The sequence below is a fragment of the Diadema setosum genome, chromosome 1 (assembly GCF_964275005.1).
Source record: "Diadema setosum chromosome 1, eeDiaSeto1, whole genome shotgun sequence".
Lineage (NCBI taxonomy): Eukaryota > Metazoa > Echinodermata > Echinoidea > Diadematoida > Diadematidae > Diadema > Diadema setosum.
Genome location: NC_092685.1, coordinates 11,380,086 through 11,404,841, shown reverse-complemented (window position 1 = coordinate 11,404,841; position 24,756 = coordinate 11,380,086). Strand labels below are relative to the sequence as shown.

The 24,756-nt window shown below is 39.8% G+C and overlaps 1 protein-coding gene across 1 annotated transcript; it reads right to left on the bottom strand.

Annotated features, from left to right (window-relative positions):
- Positions 1–1,148: 1,148 nt before the first annotated feature.
- Positions 1,149–24,171, bottom strand: LOC140226869 (DNA helicase MCM8-like). The gene is made up of 21 exons (XM_072307302.1): positions 23,708–24,171; positions 21,885–22,013; positions 20,481–20,563; positions 18,625–18,774; positions 18,164–18,288; positions 17,387–17,442; positions 16,616–16,716; positions 13,850–14,018; positions 13,182–13,250; positions 12,246–12,447; positions 11,397–11,490; positions 10,864–10,932; positions 9,979–10,129; positions 8,746–8,810; positions 8,151–8,281; positions 7,545–7,664; positions 6,669–6,900; positions 6,118–6,287; positions 5,389–5,473; positions 3,044–3,133; positions 1,149–2,515 (listed from the first exon to the last, which is right to left on the bottom strand). The coding sequence occupies exons 1-21, from the start codon at positions 24,129–24,131 to the stop codon at positions 2,402–2,404; spliced, it is 2,829 nt and encodes a 942-aa protein (XP_072163403.1). The 5' UTR covers positions 24,132–24,171; the 3' UTR covers positions 1,149–2,401.
- Positions 24,172–24,756: the final 585 nt, after the last annotated feature.

Genomic DNA, 24,756 nt, shown 5'->3' with positions numbered 1-24,756 from the left:
GCACACAGAAGATGAGGCTACAGGTAATCAAGGCAATACCAATGACAACAGAGTTGGAGTAGCATCAGTGAGCTCAACTAGTGCTTTACTTCAGCAGCAGCTGATCAGATTGTCTGCTCACAAAGTCAGGAAGCAGTGGGAGATTACGTACCCATGGAATAAGGACCCCAAACTACTGCCAGACAACAAGATCCAAGCAGAGAAAGTTCTCCAGTCTACTGAGAAAAGACTTGAAAGAAACCCAGAGCATGCAGAAGTTTATGATAAGCAGATAAAAGAGATGGAGCAGATGGGATTTTGTAAGAAACTTTCTGTTCAGACAATGAAAGAGTATGAAGGACCGGTTCACTACATCTCGCACCATGGAGTGGTGAGACCAGAAAAGAAGAGCATGCCTATCAGGATAGTATTTAACTCATCATCTTCATACCACGGCCACTGTTTGAACAGCTACTGGATGAAAGGCCCAGATCTCCTAAATAGTTTGTTTGGAGTCCTACTGAGGTTCAGAGAAAACGAGGTTGCTGTCTGTGCAGACATCTCCAAAATGTATCATCGGGTGCTCATCCCAGAGAGAGACCAACAGGTACACAGGTTCCTGTGGCAAGGTGCCAGTCCCCAACAGGAAAGAGCAGGTGCCTAGGCAGAAGATAAGAATGCTGTCTGTTCAAACTTCAGACTCAAGAAGGGGCAGAGATTGCATTTGAGAGGTTAAGTCAATCCATAAGTCATGACTCACATTCAACCTGCTATTTTTTGTGGAGACCCATACCTACACAAGGACGCTTGTCCGGCCAAAGGGCAAGAATGCGGATCATGTCACAAGGTTGTTCATTTGGAGCGAGTCTGCAACTCAAATAAAAATAGGACAACTCAAAGAGAAAATATGGAAACAAGAAGTTGAACAACCACAAGAGGGTAGATGAGATAGCCAAAACAGACTCTTCAGAAGACCAGTACACATCAACGGTAGAAGACAAACAGATGGTAGCTTTAATACCACTTGAATCACCCACCCATGACAGAGGTACGTATTCACCGGTCCAATCAAATCAAGGCTGGAATAGATTCTGGCATGACGGTCAACATGAGGAAAGCTGTCCCTGCCTATGTCCAGACCTAAATCACAGCTACATGTACGTGTATATGCATACCGATACGGCTCACATACATCACTGCCAGTGAAAGGTGTGATTCCTGTACAACTCCACTCTGAAAATGCAGTATGCTATGCAGATTTCCATGTAGTCCAAGCCACGGGAAATCTTCTGAGCTATGCAACGGCAAACAAGCTAAACAGGATCAAAATTCAAAAGTTTCTGATCACCACATGATGACTGAAGACATTCAATCACGATACTCAGGCAAGTTTGAGGGTATCAAAAAGGTGAAACAAAGAAAGATCAAACTGTATATTGATGAATCTGTGCAAGTCAAACAACAGAAACACAGAAGAATACCCTTCCACACACGGAAAAATGTGGAGACGGAACTTCAAGGACATCATCAAAAACATCAACGGTCTGATGTTTTGCAAATATGGACAATTTTGCAAGTGGTTGAATTATGATTGAGAACTAAAGTGATAAAATGAAAATGAGACCTATCCCTTTTCAGCATAAATTTTAGTGATTTCCCGCCTTGGACATGACATACAGTGCATTTGTTTTATGGATGACAATATTTTTGGGAGTTGTTAATTTCACAAATATTGTTTGTCTAGCAAAATGTATCATTTACGCTGTATTTCATACCATGAGCTGTTTCTCCTGCAGCCACAAGTTAAGGAAACTTTACAGTCTCTGTGGTAAACATGGCCAACAACACTTACAATGTGTGGGACATAGTTGTGAGTAAAGAAGATGGAAAAAGATTTGACGCACACTTGCTGTCATCAAGAACATTACAAGGAATGTTTGACAGAAAACTTCATTGCTTACATACATGGTATAAGATCATACAGTATATATAACCATTTGCAACTTGCATATGTGATGTTTTATGCAAACAATTCAATAATTCTAAACCAAAGAGTTTGATCTCTGCGGCTATCTTTTACCACATTTAAATCTGCCTGCTTTATGTGTTCATGTTACAAAAATAGAATATACCTACTTGGAAGTATACCTAGGGGTATCCAAATATGGCTGAAAATTTCATATCCAAAAGAACAAAAGGGCTCTTCACCTCTTTTCTTCTTTCGATGACCCCCATGCCTAAGCATATGGGGGGGGGGGGGGGGGATTCTGGCTATCCTTAGTTTCAGCACTTTTCATCAGGATAAATTTCCTGCTGCAATGAACCCAACAATTGACATAGTACTGTTTGTGATGAAATAAACAAGGTGGATTCAGGGTGTCCTGTAAGAAGCATCGCACACGTGTTGCATCACCTCGCATCTTCAGAATGATGTTGTCTGGAGTTGGTAGACTCTGGGGCCCTTCTTGAGGAGGTAGTTCTGATTGTTCAGGGATGACACAAACCCCTCAAAGTCTGACACCTGTATGTGAACTTCCTGCAAATGCAATGCAACAGCAAAAATCTAATTAGAACTATGTCAACCTACGCTGCAGTTGGGTTACCAAGTAATTCACCATTCTACAGGAACACAATAGAGCTAAACATGATCAATCAGTTTGATAAGAAGTTGTTTAGAATGAGATTATTTAGGCATTGACTTATGATTGATATCATATCATAATCACTTACTCATCTATATAACTCATTGTTTCCTTAAACCTGTGGCTATTGCATACTGTGATTAAGTTTTGGAAGGCTCATCAAATCTAAAGCCATATTAATTAAGCCAGGGAATCATGGTAACACTGCAATCTGCACCTAATGTTCCTTGCCATTATGACATAAAAGAAAGTACTTCAAATATTTATGATATGAAACATTAAAGAAAAAATTGCTTAAATTTCTACCTCCGGAAGAGAATTTTGGAGTGTTTATTATGTTATCTGTATCATCAACTCACAGTGTCATAATCAAATCAAGGAAAGGAAGAGAACAATCCTTCCATCATATTACTGAGCATTACCTTGGCTAATTCTCTCATCTGTTGGACAGTGAAGATATTGTTGTAAGTTCTTTCTGCCACTCGATTCAATATCGCCACAAATTTCTTTGCCTAAAATGAAAGTTACACAAACAGTCTTGTTAACAATTTGATTAAGGAATTGAATTTTATTCCATTTTTGATACTCATTTTAAAACATTCCATCCTAAAGAAAAACAGATATACAACAACATTTGAGAAATTTCATGATAAACAGTTGCAGCAGACACCAACACAAAAATGTGAAAACAATATACTACAGGAGTGTATCATTCATAACAGCACAGTTTATTGAGATAATAGTTAAGATATTCGATGTTACATTTAATATGATATCATTAAATATAGTATTAAAGGCTGCCTTTTCATGTGTGTCTTTATTAAATAAACTGCTTATTTTTTTTTTAATGCCAATGAACAGAACTGAGTAAATATAGAGGATCATTGTGCATTGAAATAATTATAAGGTACACTGTTAAATAGAGATGACTTTACACTAATGTGTATAATATTATTAACATTTTGAATAGTGGCATCATATTCAATGGCGTAGCCAGGGAGGGGTGATGGGGGTGGTCAACCCCCTAAGATTTAGAAGGCAAACATGAGGGAAAATAAAGTTACGTATATGCATGTGTTTCTGCCTCTCATAGACAGCATATCAACTCACTTGAGAGACAGATTCAATGTAACACAGAGGAGAATAATGCATCTAATCCGAATTGTACCAGCTTACTTAGACAACAATGAGGAGGTCTTCTCCGTGGCAGAAGTGTATCAAGACCTTGTCAACACAAGCCTGCTTGAAGGTGAGATGGACATTTGGTGTCAACGTTGGAAACAAAGTGATGTATACAGAGCGTCATCCAGAGAAAGCAAAGTATTCACCGCACTCAAAGTACTGAGTATTGCCCACAAACAACTCTCCCAAATATGAATTTACTGCTGCGAATTTCAGCAACACTCCTCGTAACCACAGCACAAGCAGAATATACTTTCTCTCAAGTTGAAAGAACTGCATCTGCTGCAAGAGCCTCAATGAGTGAGGAACGGCTTGAAGCCTTGGTCCTCCTTCAGACACACAGGGTGGAGCTACCTTCTCTAGATGATATTATAAAAAAATTTGCCCAACTAAAATCAACACAAACTGAATTGTACTACTGCAAATCAGCTGAGTTTGGCTGGTCTCCCTTACATAAGTGAGGTTTTCGAATAGAGAAAGTATTCTTAGATGTATATAATTAATAACGAATTCCATTCTGAGATGGACATTTGGCATCAACGTTGGAAACAAAGTGATGTATGCATCACCCAGACGAAGCAAGTTAACACTGCACTGAAAGCACTGGAGTATTGCCCACAAACAACTCTTCCAAACATCAATCTAGCGCTGTGAATTTTGGAAACACTCTTGGTATTCACAGCACAAGCAGAATAAAGTTTCTCTAAAGTTGAAAGAACTGCATCTGCCACGTGAGCCTCCATGGGCATGGAATGGCTTGAAGCACTGATCCTCCTTCAGATGCACAGGACAGAGCTACCTTCTTCAGATGTTACCAAAAAAAAATGCCTCAATGAAATCAAGACAAACTAAATTGTACTACTGTGATTCAGTTCAGTTCGGCTTGTCTCCCTTATTTAAATAAGGTGTTAAAATAAAGAAAGTTTTTCACAGATGTATATATAGTTAATAATCAATTCAATTCTGGATGAAAGTATTGCATGTGTGGTTTGGGGTATTCGGTACCTTGCACCCTATGCAATGTGTTTGAATGAACACGCGACCAGGCATTGACACAACTGGCAATCAACACACAATTGATTATTCTTAGTGAGAATAGCGAGTGTTTCACTCTTTTGACTGTTAAAACAGTCATCTTCATGCCATTTCTGCTGGGTTGCTTAACATTATGGTATTCATGGTATTATACGAATCAATACTAGAAATCTATTTAAATGATATCCTTGTTTGTTAAAAATATCTACATCAAACTACTGCTACCATATTCAAACCAGAACAAAACATAAACCAAAATTGGACCATTAACAACATCAAAATGCAGAAAGTTCTCACTGTGGGAGGGACAACAACCCCCACCCCTGCCCTCACTCAGCTTGCTCGGGCTCTGTTGCTTCACCCTTTCACATATTACCGCCCCCCTAAGATTAAATCCTGGCTACGCTATTGATCATATCCGACTTTAATTGCAACTTTCATTTCCTTCATATAGCAAAGCAATGAAGGAGGTTTCATGCCATTGTCAATTACCACTATATGAAGAATAAATGAAAATAAAAGAAGCATTTTACAAAACATTTATTCATACCTGAGACTTGCTGCTCATTCCTGAGCCATGCTGCGACCGCTGAAAGTCCAGAAAACCAAACTGGTCTGAGTAGGTGTCAATCATACTGCAAGGGGCAAATTGTGCAATAGCAAGTGAAGCTCTGTGCCTTTCATTTGTATCAACAACAAAAAATCCAACTGTTCACATCATAGTGGAAATGTCAAAAACTTTGTAGAACAAGTCGTCTTTCCTTTCACTGATGGATGATCAGAAAAATGCCTGCTCAGTGCTGGGGTAAGACTAGAGTAAACTGTATTTCTTCGCTCTGCTACCATGAAGTCAGGCAAGTGGTAGTAGGATGTTCAAACAAATGTATGAATTCAAAGGAGTTTATGCCTGTCTCCTACATTATCACTGCCAAATGGACCTTGTAGTCATTTCTGCCATTATGTTCTTCTCGTGAAAGGGGCAGTCTAATGGTAATAAAGGAAATATTTTGGTTCATCTCTCTTTATTCTTTATTTTTTTCTGGCTATCAATGCACGATACTCACTTAACCAGTAACTGACTTCCTACAACTTATATCTTTGATTGTCACACGTACATCTGCATGTCAATTCAAGGTATTTTGAATGCAAATGTAACTTGGCATAAAATCCTAATGTATGTCTGCCTATATTGAAATGGATGATGGACATGATTATGCATGTTTGGCCCTTTACTTTGATACAAGGATCATGAAATCAATGAACTGCAGCACATCCTCACCTGTACTTCATGAGTTCCACCACATCCTCTGCATCAGCCTGGGAGGCCTGCTCCCTGAGTTCCAGTCTGGCCCTGGCCTCCGTCAGCCGGATCATGGACTCCAGCTGCCTGGTGGTGATAGGTGTGCTGTCCATGCCTTGGTGCTGGCGACGCAGCTCCAGGTAGAAATTCTACGAAGGCGTGGTCGGGGGGGGGGGGGAGATGAGGAGGGGAAGTGGAAGGAGAAAGAAAGGAGGGGATCAAAACTTGGACTGTGAAATATTGTAACTCACATCATCATTGACACCGTATTACAGATCATGTTATGCCAAGGAGTTATAAACAATCCAACCTCAGTTATCAGGCTATGCAAGGACCAGCTGCCATCCAGATAAGAAATATGGAAGGATAAGATGTACAGCACAGCACTTTCTGGCAAGTTGTATTGTATTGGGTATACAAGCCAATGTCAAGGTAAAGACATTACAAAACTAAGAAAGTCATTTATCTACGTTTGTAGATAAGAGCAACTCAAACAAATGCCATACAGCTGTTGTGACAAGCCCACCTACCTGAAGAACACTAGCAGCCTCTGGAATCAGCTTGGGGTGCGCATACTTCCTTGCATAGGCAATGTACTTCCTGAGTAGCTGGGGTGGGATGGGGTCGAAATCCTCGCCCCGCCCAACCTTGAGTCTCTCGGAGAGGGGTTTGTCTGACTGCCAGAGGCGATGGGCCTCCTCATCATCAGCTGTAGTGACAGATCCTGAGGGACATCTGGTCACACGCACCCCACCCATGGCCCTATTATGACACAGGAAAATCAAATATAATTTGGAGTGTTACTTTGACAATAACTATCGACTAAAACTCCTAACATTACTCACACAGTTTTGTGTGCATCCTCATAAATAAAATGGCTATTACAATTATACAATTTCATAGGAAGATATCACAAACAATTAATAAATTGAAAGTAGCAAATATTTACACCATTCAATACATTAGAGATATATACTGCAGCTACATATTTCTTCTGTCAAAGGCAGGGGTGAGGACATGGAAAGTTTCCCTGCACTAATGTATAATAAATTGACGTTTTTTTTTTTGTCTATAAATTGCAATTACAGCACACTGTACCCCTACAAAAATGTGATAATGCCAAGGATATCGTGGTACCATTTTCTCTTTCTCACTTAAAGTAAAAAACATAAGAATTAGTGAAAAAGTGTACGTAGCAAAATGGAAGATTGTGAAACCATGACATCATTGTCTTACCTACTTTGCATATGTGGATGCCACTGATGTCACTGTTTTGTGAAAACTCATTTCACATCTACTTTTGCTCTTACGGATATCATACGGTTCATTTGACTTGACGGCATAAAATAAACTTGATCAGAGAGAGCAATGACACACTGACTCTGCATGCCAGACAGATGTGTCACCTGTGTTTCCCAGCATGAAGGGCCATCACGTGCTCAGACAGCATTGAGTCCATCTCTTCATCCGGTTGGTCAAGCAGGATGAAGACCAAATCAAATCTGGACAGGAGAGGACCGCTCATCCTGCCAAAAGAGACTTTTTACTTGATTTACAGTGGCATTTCTCTTTATGTCATATTCTTTTTCCCCTGCTTTGATTTTTAGGGGAGGGATTTGGGAGAAGATACAGAAATTACCAAAGTTTAGGCAAAAACACTGTATACGCCATACATTTAGCGAGTCTAATTTTCTGTGAATCGGGACTTCCAGACAAATATGCGAGTGGGTAAATTTGCGATTGTGAAGTACAATACTGAAAGGAGAAATGTACGCGTGCGTGTCACACATTCATGTTGGATCAGAGTTAATTTTTTCATATGTTTTTACAATTTGTGAATAGCACCAGACTCACAAAATTCGTGAAAATAAATACCTCACAAAATATTTGGCATATACAGTAAATGCATCAGAGGTTGAATAAAGAACTTTTCTCTTTATAATAGTCTCTTTTCATCCCAAATGACATTTTGTTTCCTGTTAAATAATTTCTATGCTCATTCCAGAACGTACCTGAGGTTTTCCGAGACAGTCTTGGCCTTATTGTAGTGGCCACCCACAGGGTTGGCAGCGGCCAGGATTGAGGTCCTGGCAGGAAGACTACACACCACGCCAGCCTTGGCTATACTGATACTCTGCTGCTCCTGTGTTGTAGTATGCACCAAATCAAATATTTCACAACACTGATCCCCAGTCGAATGTTTAGAAATTAAAACAACCTTACCATAACAAATATATATATATATTACTACAGCTTAATTCTTGCTTGCGTCAAAGTTAAAGAGTTGTACATGTTTAAATGATGACCTAAGTAATTGAGAGATATTAAACAATTTTAACTGATTTTTCATGCTAATATCACTATATTTATTATAGTTTTTGTGATGCAGATAGTGCCTTAAATTTAATAGAGTCCAATAGCTTTCTGACATTGAGACATTAAAGATAATATCAATCATATAGGTCACTGTCAGGATCTTGACATTCCATGACAGAAGTGATGACGAACCAAGTGTAATATCTGCTAACGTAAGACCTGGAGACCTTCTTATACATGTGGCTGTTGCTAATTTAGTTATTTCCTCTGACTGCAGTGAAAATAACTCACCATGGCTTCCAGCAGGGCTTGGTGCTGTGATCCCATCTTGTCAAACTCATCTATACAGCAACATCCTATGAGAATATGGAAAGATGGTAAAAGGACTTTCAGAATCACCTCTTGCAAGTGTTATTTATATACCAATAATTATATATGTATTTTCATGCCATACTTCGATTTGAATATATGGTTATAATACTGATTCACTCTGACAAGCTTGTTGAAGTTGGTTTATTAGGGCCAGGAGTCATGAACCATCAAGTTTACACTGCCATGTTCAACTATCTTGCATCAATCTGCAAGTACCATACATGGATAAGTTACCACAGAGTGACTGGCAGATCAGTCTCAATAGAGCAAATGATTGAAAAGGTCAGTATTTCACACACCTCAAAACAGAAGGATTAGTCCAACCACATGAAGAGTGATATTGAATGACATTATGCACAAAATTTTGTTGCATGGATAGTGTTTCATATTGTGTTTGTTTTGCCAGTGAATCTATGTCAGTAGAAAATGATAAAAATACATTAAAATGCTGCAAAACATTCTGTGATCTATTCTCATTTTTCCACTACAAAACCAACAAACATAATTTTACACCACTTGTTCCATACCAGGGCTGCCAACATTCACCCACCAAAATCATGGCTCAGGTTCTAAAGAGCAATCAGGGTGATACCTGCCTGTTATACCCACCTTAATAGGCAACAGTAATTCCTAAATCAAGGAGAATTTTATATTCCTCGGCCAGGACACAAAGAGATTGAGGAAGCCTCTTGCAGAATCAAGGTGACTTGGCAGCTCTGCCTTACCCAAGACATGAAATCCAGCTTTGTGTTTTATTTTGTGTATCAGAACAGATCAGCCAGGAATATTTTATAATGCTTACAGTTCCGTAGCTTAAAGCTATAATATTCAGAACAAGTGATACTGCACAAACTTTTTTCTCACAAACCTGAACTAATACATTCATGTTACAACAGGAAAAGATGTAAATGTGGAATGACAATGTCACATTCACTAATGGTAGCCTCTGATCAGTGTCAACACTGCTTTTCTAGAGGGCCCTGCCATTTTAATTTGCTTAGCATTGCCAGGTACCCATTTTACAGGTCAAGGAACATAAATGATGGATAAAATGTCTTTTCACAAAGGATTGGCATCATGTGGGATTTGAACTGAGGACCTCTGGTCCAGAGTCCAGAGCCCTAACCACTTCATCACATGTAGGTCACTCACCCTGATCCCCCAAGACTAAGGCTCCCGCCTCCAGGGAGTAGTCACCCGAAGACCCGTCCTTGGTTAGGGTCACTGTCAGGCCTGACGTCGTGGTCGTGTTGCCACAGACGTAGACACCCCTGGGGGCAACGTTGGATGCTGCCTGCAGCATCTACAGGGATGATATTTCAAAAATGATGAGCATATGCTGTGCTCACATAGATGCAGATTGATTGCTGATGATGAGTGGCTGGGGGCAATCACTCACAGTAAGTAGCTATTTTCTCTCCTTTAAATTTGTAGTTTCCTACCAACGAAGCAAATACCAAATTTATCAAGCAATCACACATCAACCCAAAGAGAAATGAAATCAACACTTGTTCTTGAGATAATTTTACCACAGAGTGGTTTTATTATTGTACTTGGGAATCCAGTCAATGTAATCATTCTCACCTCATTATCTACATTAACCTTTGCAAGAATTCCTGATAAAAAGTTGTGGAAATTTTACTGTAATTACTGTTTGGTAATTGAAAGTCCACACAACAATGTCTATCATAAATAAATGTGCACACCATATAATTTGCAAAATGAGAGTGGTGGAATAATTCACAAGCAGTTACATTCTGGATTTTTTTTTTTAAAGGGACAAATTAAGATATAACTCAGTAATTTCCCATATTGTAGAAATGTATTTAATTTGTATCATGGCAATGTTTTAGCTTGTTGAGTTTGAGGATATCAGTCAAGTTTCAAAATTCACACACACACACACACACACACACACACACACACACAACACATGCGCAGTGAAAACATAAGGCATGGACAGTGTACTTAGCATTCACAACAGGAAAACATAAAGAGTGACTGATTGAAAAAGGACAAGCAAAGGGAAGATATTACCTGACTCTTCCCCAGTCCTGGATCACCTACGACCAATATGTGGGGATCTCCGCGCACTGGAATACGATTCTGCAATATTGATTATTTGAGTAATTGTTACACAATGAGAAACACATCAGCAATTATTCTGATGATTAAGATGAATAATTATTTCACAAAATCAAATTTAACTGGCTCTGAAGATATTTTATCCAAAAGCTAATAATTTCTTTCAATCTTTGAGCCTGTAATGATTTTTGTCATTGCAACAGTAGTACTGCAACTTTAACTCATCAGCACTACATGAATTGGTTGGCAGGGATCTAGAAAGCATTATCTACACTCAAAGATCATTATCAAGATTTTTTTTTTTTAATGTACATCCCTTCTGTATGGTACCCTTTTTGTCTTTGATATACACTAATGACCAAACATTTACATTACAAGCTTATTGTGATAGGATATACATGTATATCTTCACTTTTTCTTGAATGTACACATGTGTTATGTTTACAATAAACCATGAATTGGCACCACAATATTCTCATATATACCTTGTCATTGGTATACTTGTGTGTTCCACCAAAGAGTCCAAGAATGAGGCCTGCCTTGACCAGCTCATGTCCATAAATAGTTGGACAGAGAGACCTGAGAAAACAAAGAAGATACAAATGTACAGGAATTGAAGAGCTGGTTTCAAGAATTCAATTTAATTCAGTTCAATTCATGGTTTATTCACTCATCTTCGCAGCTGAGTAGCTGGAGTGCGATAATTGTGTATACATAGTAAAATGACATAAGAATAACAAAAGGATAGCAATCCTAATAGCACTCTGTAAAAAAGCTTTCAACTGCATACACGCATTTTTATGTTGTGGGCTTGTAGGCTGCTCACACTGCGTGAGGTTGATAGAAACAAACAAAAACAAAAGCAAAAACAAAATCAAGCATTCAAAGTACTTTTTAGAAAAGCCATTTGATCTCATGACCAAGAAAATCAGCTGGTGTGTCAACATATACATAATCTTTGTCTCTACTGCTGCTGCTGCTGCTGCTGCTACTGCTACTGCTACTACTACTGCTACTACTACTACTACTACTACTACTACTGCTACTACTACTGCTACTACTACTGCTACTACTACTACTACTGCTACTACTACTGCTACTACTACTACTACTGCTACTGCTACTACTACTGCTACTACTACTACTACTACTACTACTACTACTGCTGCTGCTGCTTCTACTACTACTACTACTACTACTACTACTACTACTACTACGACTGTAGTATTACTACTACTGCTACTACCACCACCACCACTACTACTGCTGCTAGTATTTCAACATTTATTGTTTCCGTAGCATGGTCTTATTAAAGTTTGAAAGAAGGAACTTACCCAACGATGAGCCTGAAAAGATTCTCCTGGCTCTGAATCTCCTGTATGGCATAGAGTTCCTTGATGGTGAAGTCAACAGCTGCTCCTGACGTCCCAGCACTGCCACCCTCCTCACTAGTCTTCTTGCCCTGCTTCAGGTTGGACACGGAGTTGGCCCGGATGTACAGGAGGAACATGCACTTGTCCTTGTTACGACTTTTACCTGAAGATATTGGGATTGACAGTTCAGGAATTGCATTATATATATATATAAAACAATGTTACTACTCTGGGCGATACTTTGTAATGTTTTCTTATTTCAATGAATGATAATTATCTCCTGATCAAATATTGTTAAACTGGGTCATTAAAGCAAAGGGAAAAATATGTCAGCAAATGAAAAGACATATCTTGATGTCAGCCATGTAACCTCAAGCTAAAGTTCAAGGCCATTGGCTAAATATCCTGATGCTCATCTAGATTTAAGTCTCGAGGAGTTTACAGACTCAGTAGCGTGGGGAGACCATGAAGTGGGAAGGCTGGCCCACCTCGGATATATACCAGAATCCCCATAAAGAATTGTATAATGTAGCTTTATCAGTGATCTCTGTGCAAGTACATACACAGCTGAAGCATCTTGACTGGACTTGGCTGTTGCCGATCAGCGGATGCTTTGATGCACATACCGGTATTCGCTGACAAATGCTACTTGTGGTTTTCAAATGTATCCTGGTGGGCAGCGACTGAATCAGGCCATTCATGAATCCCCATCCTACCGGGTCTTTACAGGTCTGACAGTGCTCTATAAATGTGCTGAAAGCCTTTGTTTTGATTGTTCCTCCATTTGTGATAACACAAAAAATAAAAAGGACTTGGAAAAATCTGGAATCAGCTAACACAGACATGACCCTTTCGATGTGTTACCACGTCGAATGACAACTTTCTGTATAAAGTCACCTTCATCCACATTTGCCACCTTGACGATGCCACTGACTGTGACAGTGTCCCCTGGCACACAGGTATCCACTGAAAATAAAAATAAAAATCCATAGTCCTTCAGAGGGAATGCATGTTGCGGGAATTCAATAATAATGTGCATGATATTACACATGTTTATAAAGTCTTCATGATAATAAATGTTGATAGGACATGTAAGTTACGAACAACTGATAACTACGTCAATCTCGGGGACTTGCACAAAAAATTTGTGATCTAAAAGACAAATAAGTGTGAGGTTTCCTGTGTTACAAGACATGCAAGACTTTCATCTTCTGAAAATTATTGTAAATATGCTTCTTTTTGATATCCCCAAAATAGTCATCTAGAGAAAGACTTGGAAAATGGAGAACAGGAGGCGCTGGAGGGACATCATCCATGGATCTTGGGAATACTACCCATGGAATGTCAAGTTAATGAAAAAAATTTGTCACATAATTTCCTGTACAAGTATTACAAGTATCAAACAGTCAAATCTGCATTTCAAGTCCAATCTCCTTCTACTGGAGAATTAATTCCAACATGGCCACTATCTGACTTCCCAGATGGCAACTGAACAGTAACTTCAATGCCTATTTATAGATAGAGAGCAATGCAATGGAATGCAAAAAGAAGGCAGTTTCACTGACCAAGGTCGTGCATGAGTTCGCACTCTACAGTTCGCGGGATCCGACCGGCCTCCCGTTGCTCATCCATAACAATCTCCTGGAGTTTAATGGTCTGCCAGTCAGCGGTCTCTGTCAGGGCAGAGCTCTGCTGAGGGACGAAGGACCGCCCCCTACACTCTGGAGCCAGACACTATGGCACACACACAAAAGAGGAACATTCATTCTGAAATACAGGGGGCTCCCGTTACAACAAACTGCTTGTACAACACATTAATCATTCTAGAAAACTAATTCTAAGAAAAGAGTGAATCTTAGCTTTGAATCAATTACGTGAAGATCTTTACAGTAACACATGCTTTCAAGATGGTACCGTTTGCTCTGGTAAAATTTATGTTTTCAAGTTGGTACAGATAAATCATGCTGTGTGTGCAAGTGATGTTTTACCAAGAGCACATCTAAGCAAGTAAACAGCTCTGTATCAGGGCTGTACATCATCAAGCTTGCTGTCAATTTTCCTGAATTACCAAGTGAATGTATATTTTCACATGTATTGTAGGACAGCGCTAAAGTAGTATATACAATGAATATACAATAGAAGCATTCTTCCACCAATCTTGAAAAATTAATGCCACACAGAACAAGCGCTGTGAAAGTGGACATTTTTGTGCAGGTAAGTATTTCACACTCAACCAGGAAAGACAAATTTCATGATTTTGATTTCACAGATAGTAATGACAATAGAGGGGCACTTCAAACAGCTAATCAAAACCACAGCAGCTAAAGACTTTGGCAACACACACTGGAGTAGGGGTACACATTAGTTCCATGTAGCACAAAATGTGTGAAAATTTTTGACACTGCAAAAATGTCTACTCTTACAGTCTATGTAAGCCCCACACTGATGGCAGAGAATTTAAAAAACAAGAGACCCGCGGGTCTAGCGCTCACCTGAGTATCGCAAGTTCACCTTTCACGCAGTCACTAATCTAAATATTCACAGCTTTACTAAAATTTGACCAGGCATTCTCAAGTAGAACATGAAAATGTACAATAAGGGCCAAAATTTTTAAAGATTCCTTAATTTGGGGGCATTGGGGCCCCCTGGGACCCACTGGGTGGGGCATGGTGCCCACTTTGATAAATTGAGATCCTCACCCCCTAGGGATGCTACCTGCCAAGTTTGACTGGGTGGGGCATGGTGCCCATTTTAACAAAATGAGATCCTAACCCCCTAGGGATGCTACCTGCCAAGTTTGGTGAAAATGGGTCATGGGGTTCTCAAGAAGAAGATGAAAATGTACAATTTAGGCCATATTAGGACCCCTCCCCACCCCCCTCCCCTGGGTCCCAAGGGGGGCACTCCTGATTCTGCCATGAACAAACTTGAAACTATAGTCATCAATGTACTAACTCATAGTATTAACTTAGCTCTATCACTTCTGGTTCTAGAGAAGAAGATTTTTACAGATTCCTTAATTTTGGGGGGTTTGGGCCCCCTTGGGGGCCCCCTGGGTGGGGCATGGTGCCCATTTTAACAAATTGAGTTCCTAATCCCCTAGGGATGCTACCTGCCAAGTTTGATGAAAATCGGTCTTGGGGTTTTCAAGAAGAAGATGAAAATGTAAAAAGTTTATGCACGACGGACGACGGACGCCGGACGAAGGGCGATCGCAATAGCTCACTTGAGCCTTTGGCTCAGGTGAGCTAAAAATAGAAATAAATAGATATGTTTCTGGGGTATGAGTTTTCTTCAAACTTGTCTCCCTCTGTACAAATGAACGTTGAAAGATCGCACTGCTAATGGAAAATGAGCTCCAACATGGCCACTGTCTGACTTACTGGATGTCAGATGAACAATAATTTTGAAAAAATGCTTGCCTATTTATAGATCATAGAACAATGTCAGAATATTGGAGCTTGAGTATTTGTTCCAAGTTCATCATGTCATTACCAGCAACCAGGGAAAGCCTCGTGGTAGTGTTGCTGCCTGGAAAGCAGTAGATGACAGGTTTGATTCCTGCTGGTTCCTTTTTTTCCGACATGCTTGTTAAAAATGTTGATCAGCAATGGCAATCTTACAAATTTCAAGGGAGACAAAATGAAGAAAACCCATACCCCATATCTTCATCCTTCTGCTTAATAATCTCTTGCTTTCATTTAAAATATGTTTCTTTCCTTTCATTAACTGGAGGATAATTGTTAGAAACACACTTGATACAGATGTGAAACAAGATATCGGTAGACTTTGACAAACCTTTGTTGGCAAGACATACTTCCCCTCAGGCAAATTGACAATCTGAAGAAAGAATAAAAAAAAAAAAGCAAAACTTCTTTATGTGCTGCTCCTCATGGGGTGAACCTCAGGAGCTGCAAATTTTAGAACAAGATTAAACTGACTGATAATCTCAGTTCTCTTTTTATCATCAGTGTTTTGATAGATTTAGGAGAGTAGCAGGTTGTTATACTACAACTAAAATGCAATTAGCAAAACATGATTCAAGGAATCCCCCCATAAAGAAAAGAAAAGAAAAAAAATATATATATATTATATATAAATCTATTATTTAAAGTTTTTGCTTTTATAAAGATCATAAAAAAAACCCCAGAAATGACTATCAAAAAACATGTATAGATTGCAGCACAGCCACAATGCATGTATGAGATAGAATGTCAAATAATGTAATACCACAAGAATGGATAGAATGATTATTGCTGAGAAAGAGGACTTGAGGTCTGGAGAAAGAACAGACAATATAATTGTATTTACAAAGTGTAAATGAGCATCACCTGAATGTCCCCACATGTATTACACAGGAATGCCATCTTTGTGCAGAGGGGTTTGATGTTGCTCACTCTAACGACTGTCCCCTTCACCGACACAAACTTTCCTGTTGCAAAGAGTCAAAAGAAACAAATATGTGTATGGGAATGGGGGCTAAATGGATTACACTACTGTTGTTGTTATGTAAAATACTCTATAACCCCATTCCCTACAAAAGTCTTAATCTTTAAAGACTTTTCACCAGGTTCCTTTTGGTATTTGTCTAAAATCCTAGCAGGGTACATATAAAATGTAAGCAAAGTGTCCCTGTAACTGTAAAGACTAAGCATTAAAAGATGTATCTCCCAAATATGACATCAAACGGTCAAAATCTTATGGACAGACGAGCATCAAATCGTCCTTCCCTTTTCAAACAGCACTGGGTCAAAATACCAAAAAAAAAATGGTGGGGGAAACATACATTTAGGTAATTGGTAGACCCCACACTGAAACAGTTTCATTCAGAGATTTTGTTCATGACTAATGCATGCACATGAATGATGCATACAGTGTATAAATCACACAGAAGTTGTTCATTATAAAACTGTGAGATAAACATCTTTGCTACATAGATATCATACTATTCTTCCTCTTCATAGATATCCCCCATCACTGACATTTTCATGAAAAGATTACACACGATTATGAAAAGGTAAGAATTACAATGCACAGAAAATGCAAGAATGTACAAATCATGACATGTAACTATGCAAGAGCAAGTCATCGTTTGTACTCACCATAGCAATTGGCTTTCAGGTTCTTGAATGCTGTGATGGGTTCGTAGTTCAAAATTCTGAAAAAATTGCAAGCATTTACACAATTGAAACAATTATGATCATTACTTTCAATAACATACAAAATGACTAAAATGTGGCGGGCGTGGAGAGAAAATGTCAAAGCAAACGATTTACACGTGAATTTGAATAGAGCATTTTTGACATACCAGTAGACCTCAAACTTAATAATTCAGCTCTGAATCCGAATTCTACTCAAATATAATTCTTCTTTTGTGACATCAAAAATATTCATGACTATACACAGATGTATGTAAAATGTCCCACGTGATGGTCGTACACTGGTAGGATTATGTGGACAAATATTGACATTGAAACCAGTCCTATCATCTTAATGCTTTTTAATTGGTGTATCCTTAAGTCAATACTCTCAGGGCACTGAACTGCACTACCCACCCACTTGCAAGCACTATCACTCATTTGCATAATAAATACCCTATCCTGGATTCCCTGATAAATCCCATAGATCCAATCTCTTTTCCAAACACCCAACATCCCCATACATTCAATAATACTTGTGTAAAGATGTCTTTTGCTGCTGTTTTATAGGCATCCATCATTCAACTACAAATGATTTGTTAAACTGCACAAACTTTGCCAATTCCTCCCCTGCTCTGGTGGGGAACAGAAATGGACCAACGCACTGGCTAAACTCTCACATCATTAAGCATTAGTAAGTCCTCACCGGTGGACCCGCTTGTATGAGGTATTGATACTGACCTGGCGTGGATGAGTGGAACCTGGACCAGCATGGGGGGTATGTCAACGGAGTCCTGGGACTGACTTTCCGAGTTCTCCTGCCTCTGTAGGACTGCTGCTTGCCGTTCCAAGTCCTTGGTCCAGACCTAGGGATTGGAGCAGAATTGGTACAGGTGGCTCTAGCTGTCACCTGACTTCACCATTGAACAGCATGTAACAGTATCAAGCCTGTCCCACTGTGTCTAGTTGGCTTCAGGTCTTGCTTAGTAGGTAATACACTCTATTCCATGCACCATAGAAAAATAATACACCATGCTTTTGATCTGAAATATTCCTTACTATTAACATGTGATCTGCAAGGATCTTGAAGCGAAGCCTTCTGCAGCAAAGCAAGACAGGGTGGTAAACAACTGTGAAATTCAGACTTTTAAACATGTCAATGTTAACTTTCTCTCTCTTTCATTTCCTTTACTCGGAAATACCTGATGAAACGCCACACCAAGACAGTTTATGATGCGTTGAGGCATTTCCTTGAGGTCTGCCTTGAGGGAGGGCAGAGTGTTGCTCACAGAGGGGTCACTAAGCAGTTCCTTAAAATCCACCAAGATGCTGCCCCGCTGGTCAATTTCAGCCTGTTCAGAGAGAATGAGCACATGAAGGAGAATATGTAAAGACCTTCTAATCTGCATTTTCCAATGCCCCCTCCCCCATCCCCCCACCCCCCCACACACACACATACAGTTGAACCTCTCGTATCCGGACAAGTCGGGACCGGGGCTCGTCCGGATAAGGGATTTGGCCGGATACGGGAGACTCAATGCTTTATACATGTAGAGTCTACATATACATACACATGTACTGATGTAGCCCATTGTAGTACCACATGTAGTAATGTGTATATTGCAACCTTTTCATTGTTACACACAGTAACAGACCCCAAAATAGAGGTTCGTGTTTGCAAGAATGAAATCATTTTCTTTTATAAATTCTTGGGATGATTTACCTAAATAATTATTAAGAAATGTATCCGTTGGGAATCCCCCTTTCCTCCCGTAATTATTAAAAAAAGATTAAAAAAATCACGGCGAGATTGCGTCCGGATAATAGAGAGATCCGGATAAAGGGAGACCGGATAATAGAGGTTCAACTGTACACACAAACACACAAAATCTCATGATGGCCAATATTACACATTGACTAGAATGGTTTGAAGCATTTTCACTAGTTTGAAGGAATTGGTTAACTCAGGATCTGAATGCTAAATGGAAGGTTATTTTCTTTCTGCACTAAAACAAAACTCATTGAAGTTAGCCGAGACACTAAGAGAGAAAACTTTTTAAATCTACACACTCTCAACAGGCTGAGAAACAAACCTACACACACATGCATGTATTTATACGGACAAGTTAAACTAAACATGGCTGCATATGCTGTATATATCTCACTCTTTTTACAGGACCATCCCAGTACAAAACATGAACCCTGCTCAATCATACTGCCATGCAACATCTGTTAACCATTACTACTGTTTGTTTATCACATACTGTACTTTGTTCTGAACACCAAATACAATTGAACCTCTATTATCCGGCCTCCCTTTATCCGGATCTCTCTATTATCCGGACGCAATCTCGCCGTGATTTTTTTTTACAATAATTATGGGAAGAAAGGGGGATTCCCAACTCCTTGAGAACTCCTACCCAAACACACATGAATTACATATTACTTCCAATATGATTAACATACATTGCATCAAATTTCCTTCCAAATTGCTTACCTTCAGACATTTCAACATCCCGAAACATCCCCAAATGTAACAATGAAAAGGTTGCAGTATACACATTACTACATGTGGTACTACAATGGGCTACATCAGTACATGTGTATGTATATGTACATAATTAAGCATTGAGTCTCCCGTATCCGGCCAAATCCCTTATCCGGATGAGCCCCGGTCCCGACTTGTCCGGATATGAGAGGTTCAACTGTACTCAAAATGACAAGAATGAAGATCCTTTCCCTTTTGTTGAGACTAAATAGAAACTTTATGCTTTATCTACAAGATACTGTAAACGCCATACATTTCACAGAGTGTTTATTTTCACTAAAGTTGCAAGTCAGGTGCTATTCATGAATTTTTACAATACACATGAAAGTATGAAGTCTGATCCCGACATGAATGTCAATGTGATGTGCAGATTTCTAAACCATTACTGTACTAATTTAAACATTTGCAAAAATGTCAGTAAGTCACAATTCGCAAAAAGGAGGACCCACTTCGCTGTACCAGTACCAGTGTGCAGTTATGTCAGGCATCGCGGGACATATGGGACTGTACCTTGTCATACTTGGCAAGTTTTGGTCTGAAGAACATCTCAAAAGTCTCAATCTTAGTCACTGTTGAGGATTCTGAGCTGTAAGCTATGAAAAGAAATGAGAGAAAATTGGTAATATTTTGAACTTATGGCAGTGATCCAGTCGACCTGAGATAGGGGAATAGGTGAAACAAGCACATTGTGCAGGGATTTGTTGGTATGAGACAGGTTTTAACATCACTGAAAAGGCCCCCTATGCAAATTAACACTTATTATGTGAGTTAGACATTACAATTTGTGCAGATGTAGAACAGATTGTCAGATGTTTTAGCTGTTTTAGCCAACACAATCTATAGTATCATTGTGAAACAGCATCATAGCTACAATTAACACCTTCATTTGTCTACTGCATCTATTCATCATACCTCCCATCTGTATGCTGCAATTCATACTGTGTAGTACCCAGATTGTCCATACATTTATTTGCATGCTATTCTGTCATTTGAGTACTATTTCTCCATCTATTAGGAAGCTGGAATCTTCTCATTACCCAACTATACACAGCCCAGTCGCTGTATAAATAGCGACAGGGCTGTACCGTCATGACCCACAACACAAAGAGAACTCAGCGCTCGCAATTTTTGAGTTTTGATACTTAACATTATTTTTTGTCACCTCAAACTCATTAAATGTAATTTTCATTAATGACACTACATGTTATCGATATTGACATACACATTTCACAACTTACCGAAAATGAAGATTTATGCAGCATGTGCGAACAGTACATCTGACAATCGGCAGTTCACGCGATCTGAATGCACTTTTAAAGGTCATGCTGTCGACCGTGCATGCTGCTATCAAAGAGCGCACGCACGCAATAGATTGCTGCACTTCTAGCCACGCACGCGTACGCATAATTTGCTGAGTGGTCAATGCGCCATTTTGAATTCTGCAACGCCCCCGATGGTCAGGGATTGCTCCAGAAAGTGTCTTTTTTTTTGTTCCATGGATTTATCGCGAGGGCTCTCTATGGACTTACGAACCTTCTGTAATACAAGCATGCACTTAATGTGAGTAACGCATACATTTTTTACAAGAAACGTATAAATTTTCATAAGTTTTGTAGTTGTGTTGTGGTTCCCCACTTTGAAGGTGCATGCCTTGACTGTCAGACGCTGTTGCTTTGCACAGCGTCTGGTCGGGCTAGTCATTACCATGACAATTGCCATGCAAGCAAGGTTGCTATTGGATCATATATCAACTTATGAAATTGGGCCCAGGTCTTCATCTATATAAAATGCCTTCATCTACATATGTGCTATACCTTGATCTAAGGCTTTCACCTTGGTGTACGGTCCCTTTATCTTTGTAATGCTAGGAGTAATGCATTGCCTGTGTATTGAGTCTTCATCTGCATACTATACCTTCGTCTGTAAAGTAGAATCTCCAGCCTTTGTAGGGGACAAGACTGCTGGCGAGCGCCTCCATTTCAGCATGGCGTGTACTGGAGACTGGTACAGAACTGTTGGAGTTACTGCTTCCATAACCGCCTCCTATAAAAGACAGACACATGGAAATGTGATGTGGAATTGGAAATCAGTAATTCCTAATTCCTTCATCTATCAATAGATTGACAGTGAATTCGTCAGTGGTAATGGTACATGCTCTGCAATTACAGAAAGAAAAAAGAATCTTTATGCTATCAGCATACAAAATATTAATGTCAAGGGAAAATATATTTTTCACAATGAACACTTTAAATATTTGACATTGTTACATGGTTACGAACATTGAACACAAAGTCAGAGTGAAATGTTGAAAGGTTGCATATTTACTGGGAAAGGGTATTTGTGGGTATGTACAAACCCGATTTTGTCATTATGATATGGCACTATCAGGTAGGGTAACACCCCCAGTATTCGGTCACTTAAGCCTTTTTAACATTTTTCAAACTAAAATAATATATACATACATCATATCTACAGCAATGTATGCGAAATATATCAAATTTCTTTAATCTCAATTTTCATTTTGTTGAATATCACACAGAATGTCACAAAATCCCAAAATATATCACCTTGAAAATACCCCAGAATACGGTCACCGCAACCAGTATTCGGTCACGCGATATGCGCATTCAAAGTTAATGCGTGTTCAAGGCAGCTAAAAAATGCGCCGCGCGCTACCTTGTTGCCGCAAAATTGCATTGGCGATGTTGCGGCACCTGTTGGTGACCGAATACTGGGGAATCGGCACTTGCATTCAACCCTTGTACATTAATTGAGACACTGTATCGGCACGTACAGAAATTTTGTTTTTCTTTTGAGTTTTTGAGGATACCATCACACTCCAAGCTTGCGATAAGCAAAAAATCCCGCGAGAGAACGGCGTATTTTTCAATTTTCAACGCTTTTTCGGCGACTCGTACTCTTAATACTGGGCTCAATCCAGGTAGCCACGCGCTTTTGGAAAGTAGTGCCAATTCTGCACTTTGGATGGTAAAATTTGGGATTTTGGATGGATTTTTGGAGGGGGCTAAGGGAGTTTCCTGTTGTGAATGAGTGTGCAAGTATGTGAATTGATGTGATTTGCGTGTGTTGTGACAGTTGGGACAAGTGATAAGTGACCGAATACCGGTACCTGATGACCGAATACTGGTGCCCTTACCCTACATTATCTCCACATTTTTGCAATTGCTTGCAGTCTCATTCTTTCTGATATTGTCAAAAAAGTTTACCTTATAAAGTTTTCATTTTGTGGTAAATATTCATCCATTTCAAGTACAGCATCATTTATGATAAATATGATGCAGATTCAAACTTTTCAAACTGTTCTCATCATCTGATACACTTCAACACTGCTTTGTAGCTGCAGTTGTCCCAGGTTCCAGGTCCCAGGGCCCAAGTCATCATAAATGAAAAGGTCATTACGGACATATCAATGAAAATGTCATTGCCCTCCATGCCGCCTAAGTCATTTCATCAATGAAAAAAAAAAAAAAAAAAGGTTAAAGAGACTAATAAGCTCAGGTTCTATCAATCATTGTCACAAAATGTAATTTTGGGATGCCACAAAGTATACAAAATATAAATTGTTTTGAGATTTATTTATTTTCTAATCCCAACATTGACACTTTTAATAGCCACACGAGAAACAACAACAAACAAACAAACAGAATACTGTATTACGCATGGAACAAAATCAGTCAGGACAAGTCACGGTCACAGCCACACCAGTAGGCCTATACCTCTGCCCCTCCTGTTCCAAGAGTTCCATCCTCCGCCTCCTCCTCTACCACCCCTCCAGCCTCCACCGCCTCGGCCTTGATTGCCTCCTCCTCCTCCTCCTCTCCAGCCTCCTCTTCCACCACCACCCCCATATCCTCCTCCTCCTCCTCCCCTGCTCTGATAAGTTGTGAAGTAGTTCCCTCTAACGTTAGTATGGTTTCGTCCCCTCCATCCTGGGCCACCAGCACCTCCTCCTCCTCCTTCTCTTCCACCTCGCCAGCTAGAGCCTCCACCTCGCCAGCTAGAGCCTCCTCCGCCACTGCCCTGTCCCCTCCAGCTCGAACCGCTGCCTCCCGCTCCCCCTCTCCAGCTCTGCACGGATCCCTGGGTGTCACTCATGGCATTTTCATCAGCAACAAGTTTCTTTGCCTGATGGTAAATCATTCATAGTGTACACAACAGAGCTAGCTTTAACAAGTCTAACGAAAGTAACGTTAGTCATCGGTCATCACTGGACATCAGCAAAGAGCGTATAGCGAGGTGCCCGCACCTCGTCAGGGGCCCGAATACCGTCACCCCGCTTAAAATTGTTTTAAGCGCACTAAACAAAAATTTATGCTCGGGACTGTGTTCAGTACGCTTGAAACTTGGCAGGGCTACCAAAACCAAGCAAACTGTGGTGAAAACCGAACAGTTTTTCGCGAAAAGCTGAAATTTAATCGGAATACGTGTTATAAGTATCACCACTGTCCCCGCACGCATCTTTTACGTGCATGTCTATGGGAGCATCACGGTCAATCGCACACGTCTTTTACGTGCTTTGTCTATGGGAGCGCGGGTGACGAGTTGCGGGCCCCTTCCTTAGCGCGCAACTTTTTCGCATCGTTCGCGTTTGGCGACGATAGCAGCAAATTTTCGATATCGATCAGTGAACTTGTGATTCCATTGGAATTTTCAGTATTTTTCCTGTATGTGAGTTGGGTTTCAAAGAATTTCAGTGGCAAAATGTGATTCAAATATGCGCAAACATTAACTATGACGAGGTGCGGGTCACCCAAGTATACAGCTC

Coding starts and splice junctions, on each gene's coding strand:
- LOC140226869 (XM_072307302.1), bottom strand. CDS start 24,131: ATGATTTACCATCAGGCAAAGAAACTTGTTGCTGATGAAAATGCCATG. Junction 18,289..18,624: donor TTGGTGTGGCGTTTCATCAG/GTATTTCCGAGT, acceptor TCCAATCCCTAG/GTCTGGACCAAGGACTTGGA. Junction 7,665..8,150: donor ACTGTCTCGGAAAACCTCAG/GTACGTTCTGGA, acceptor CTCTTTTGGCAG/GATGAGCGGTCCTCTCCTGT.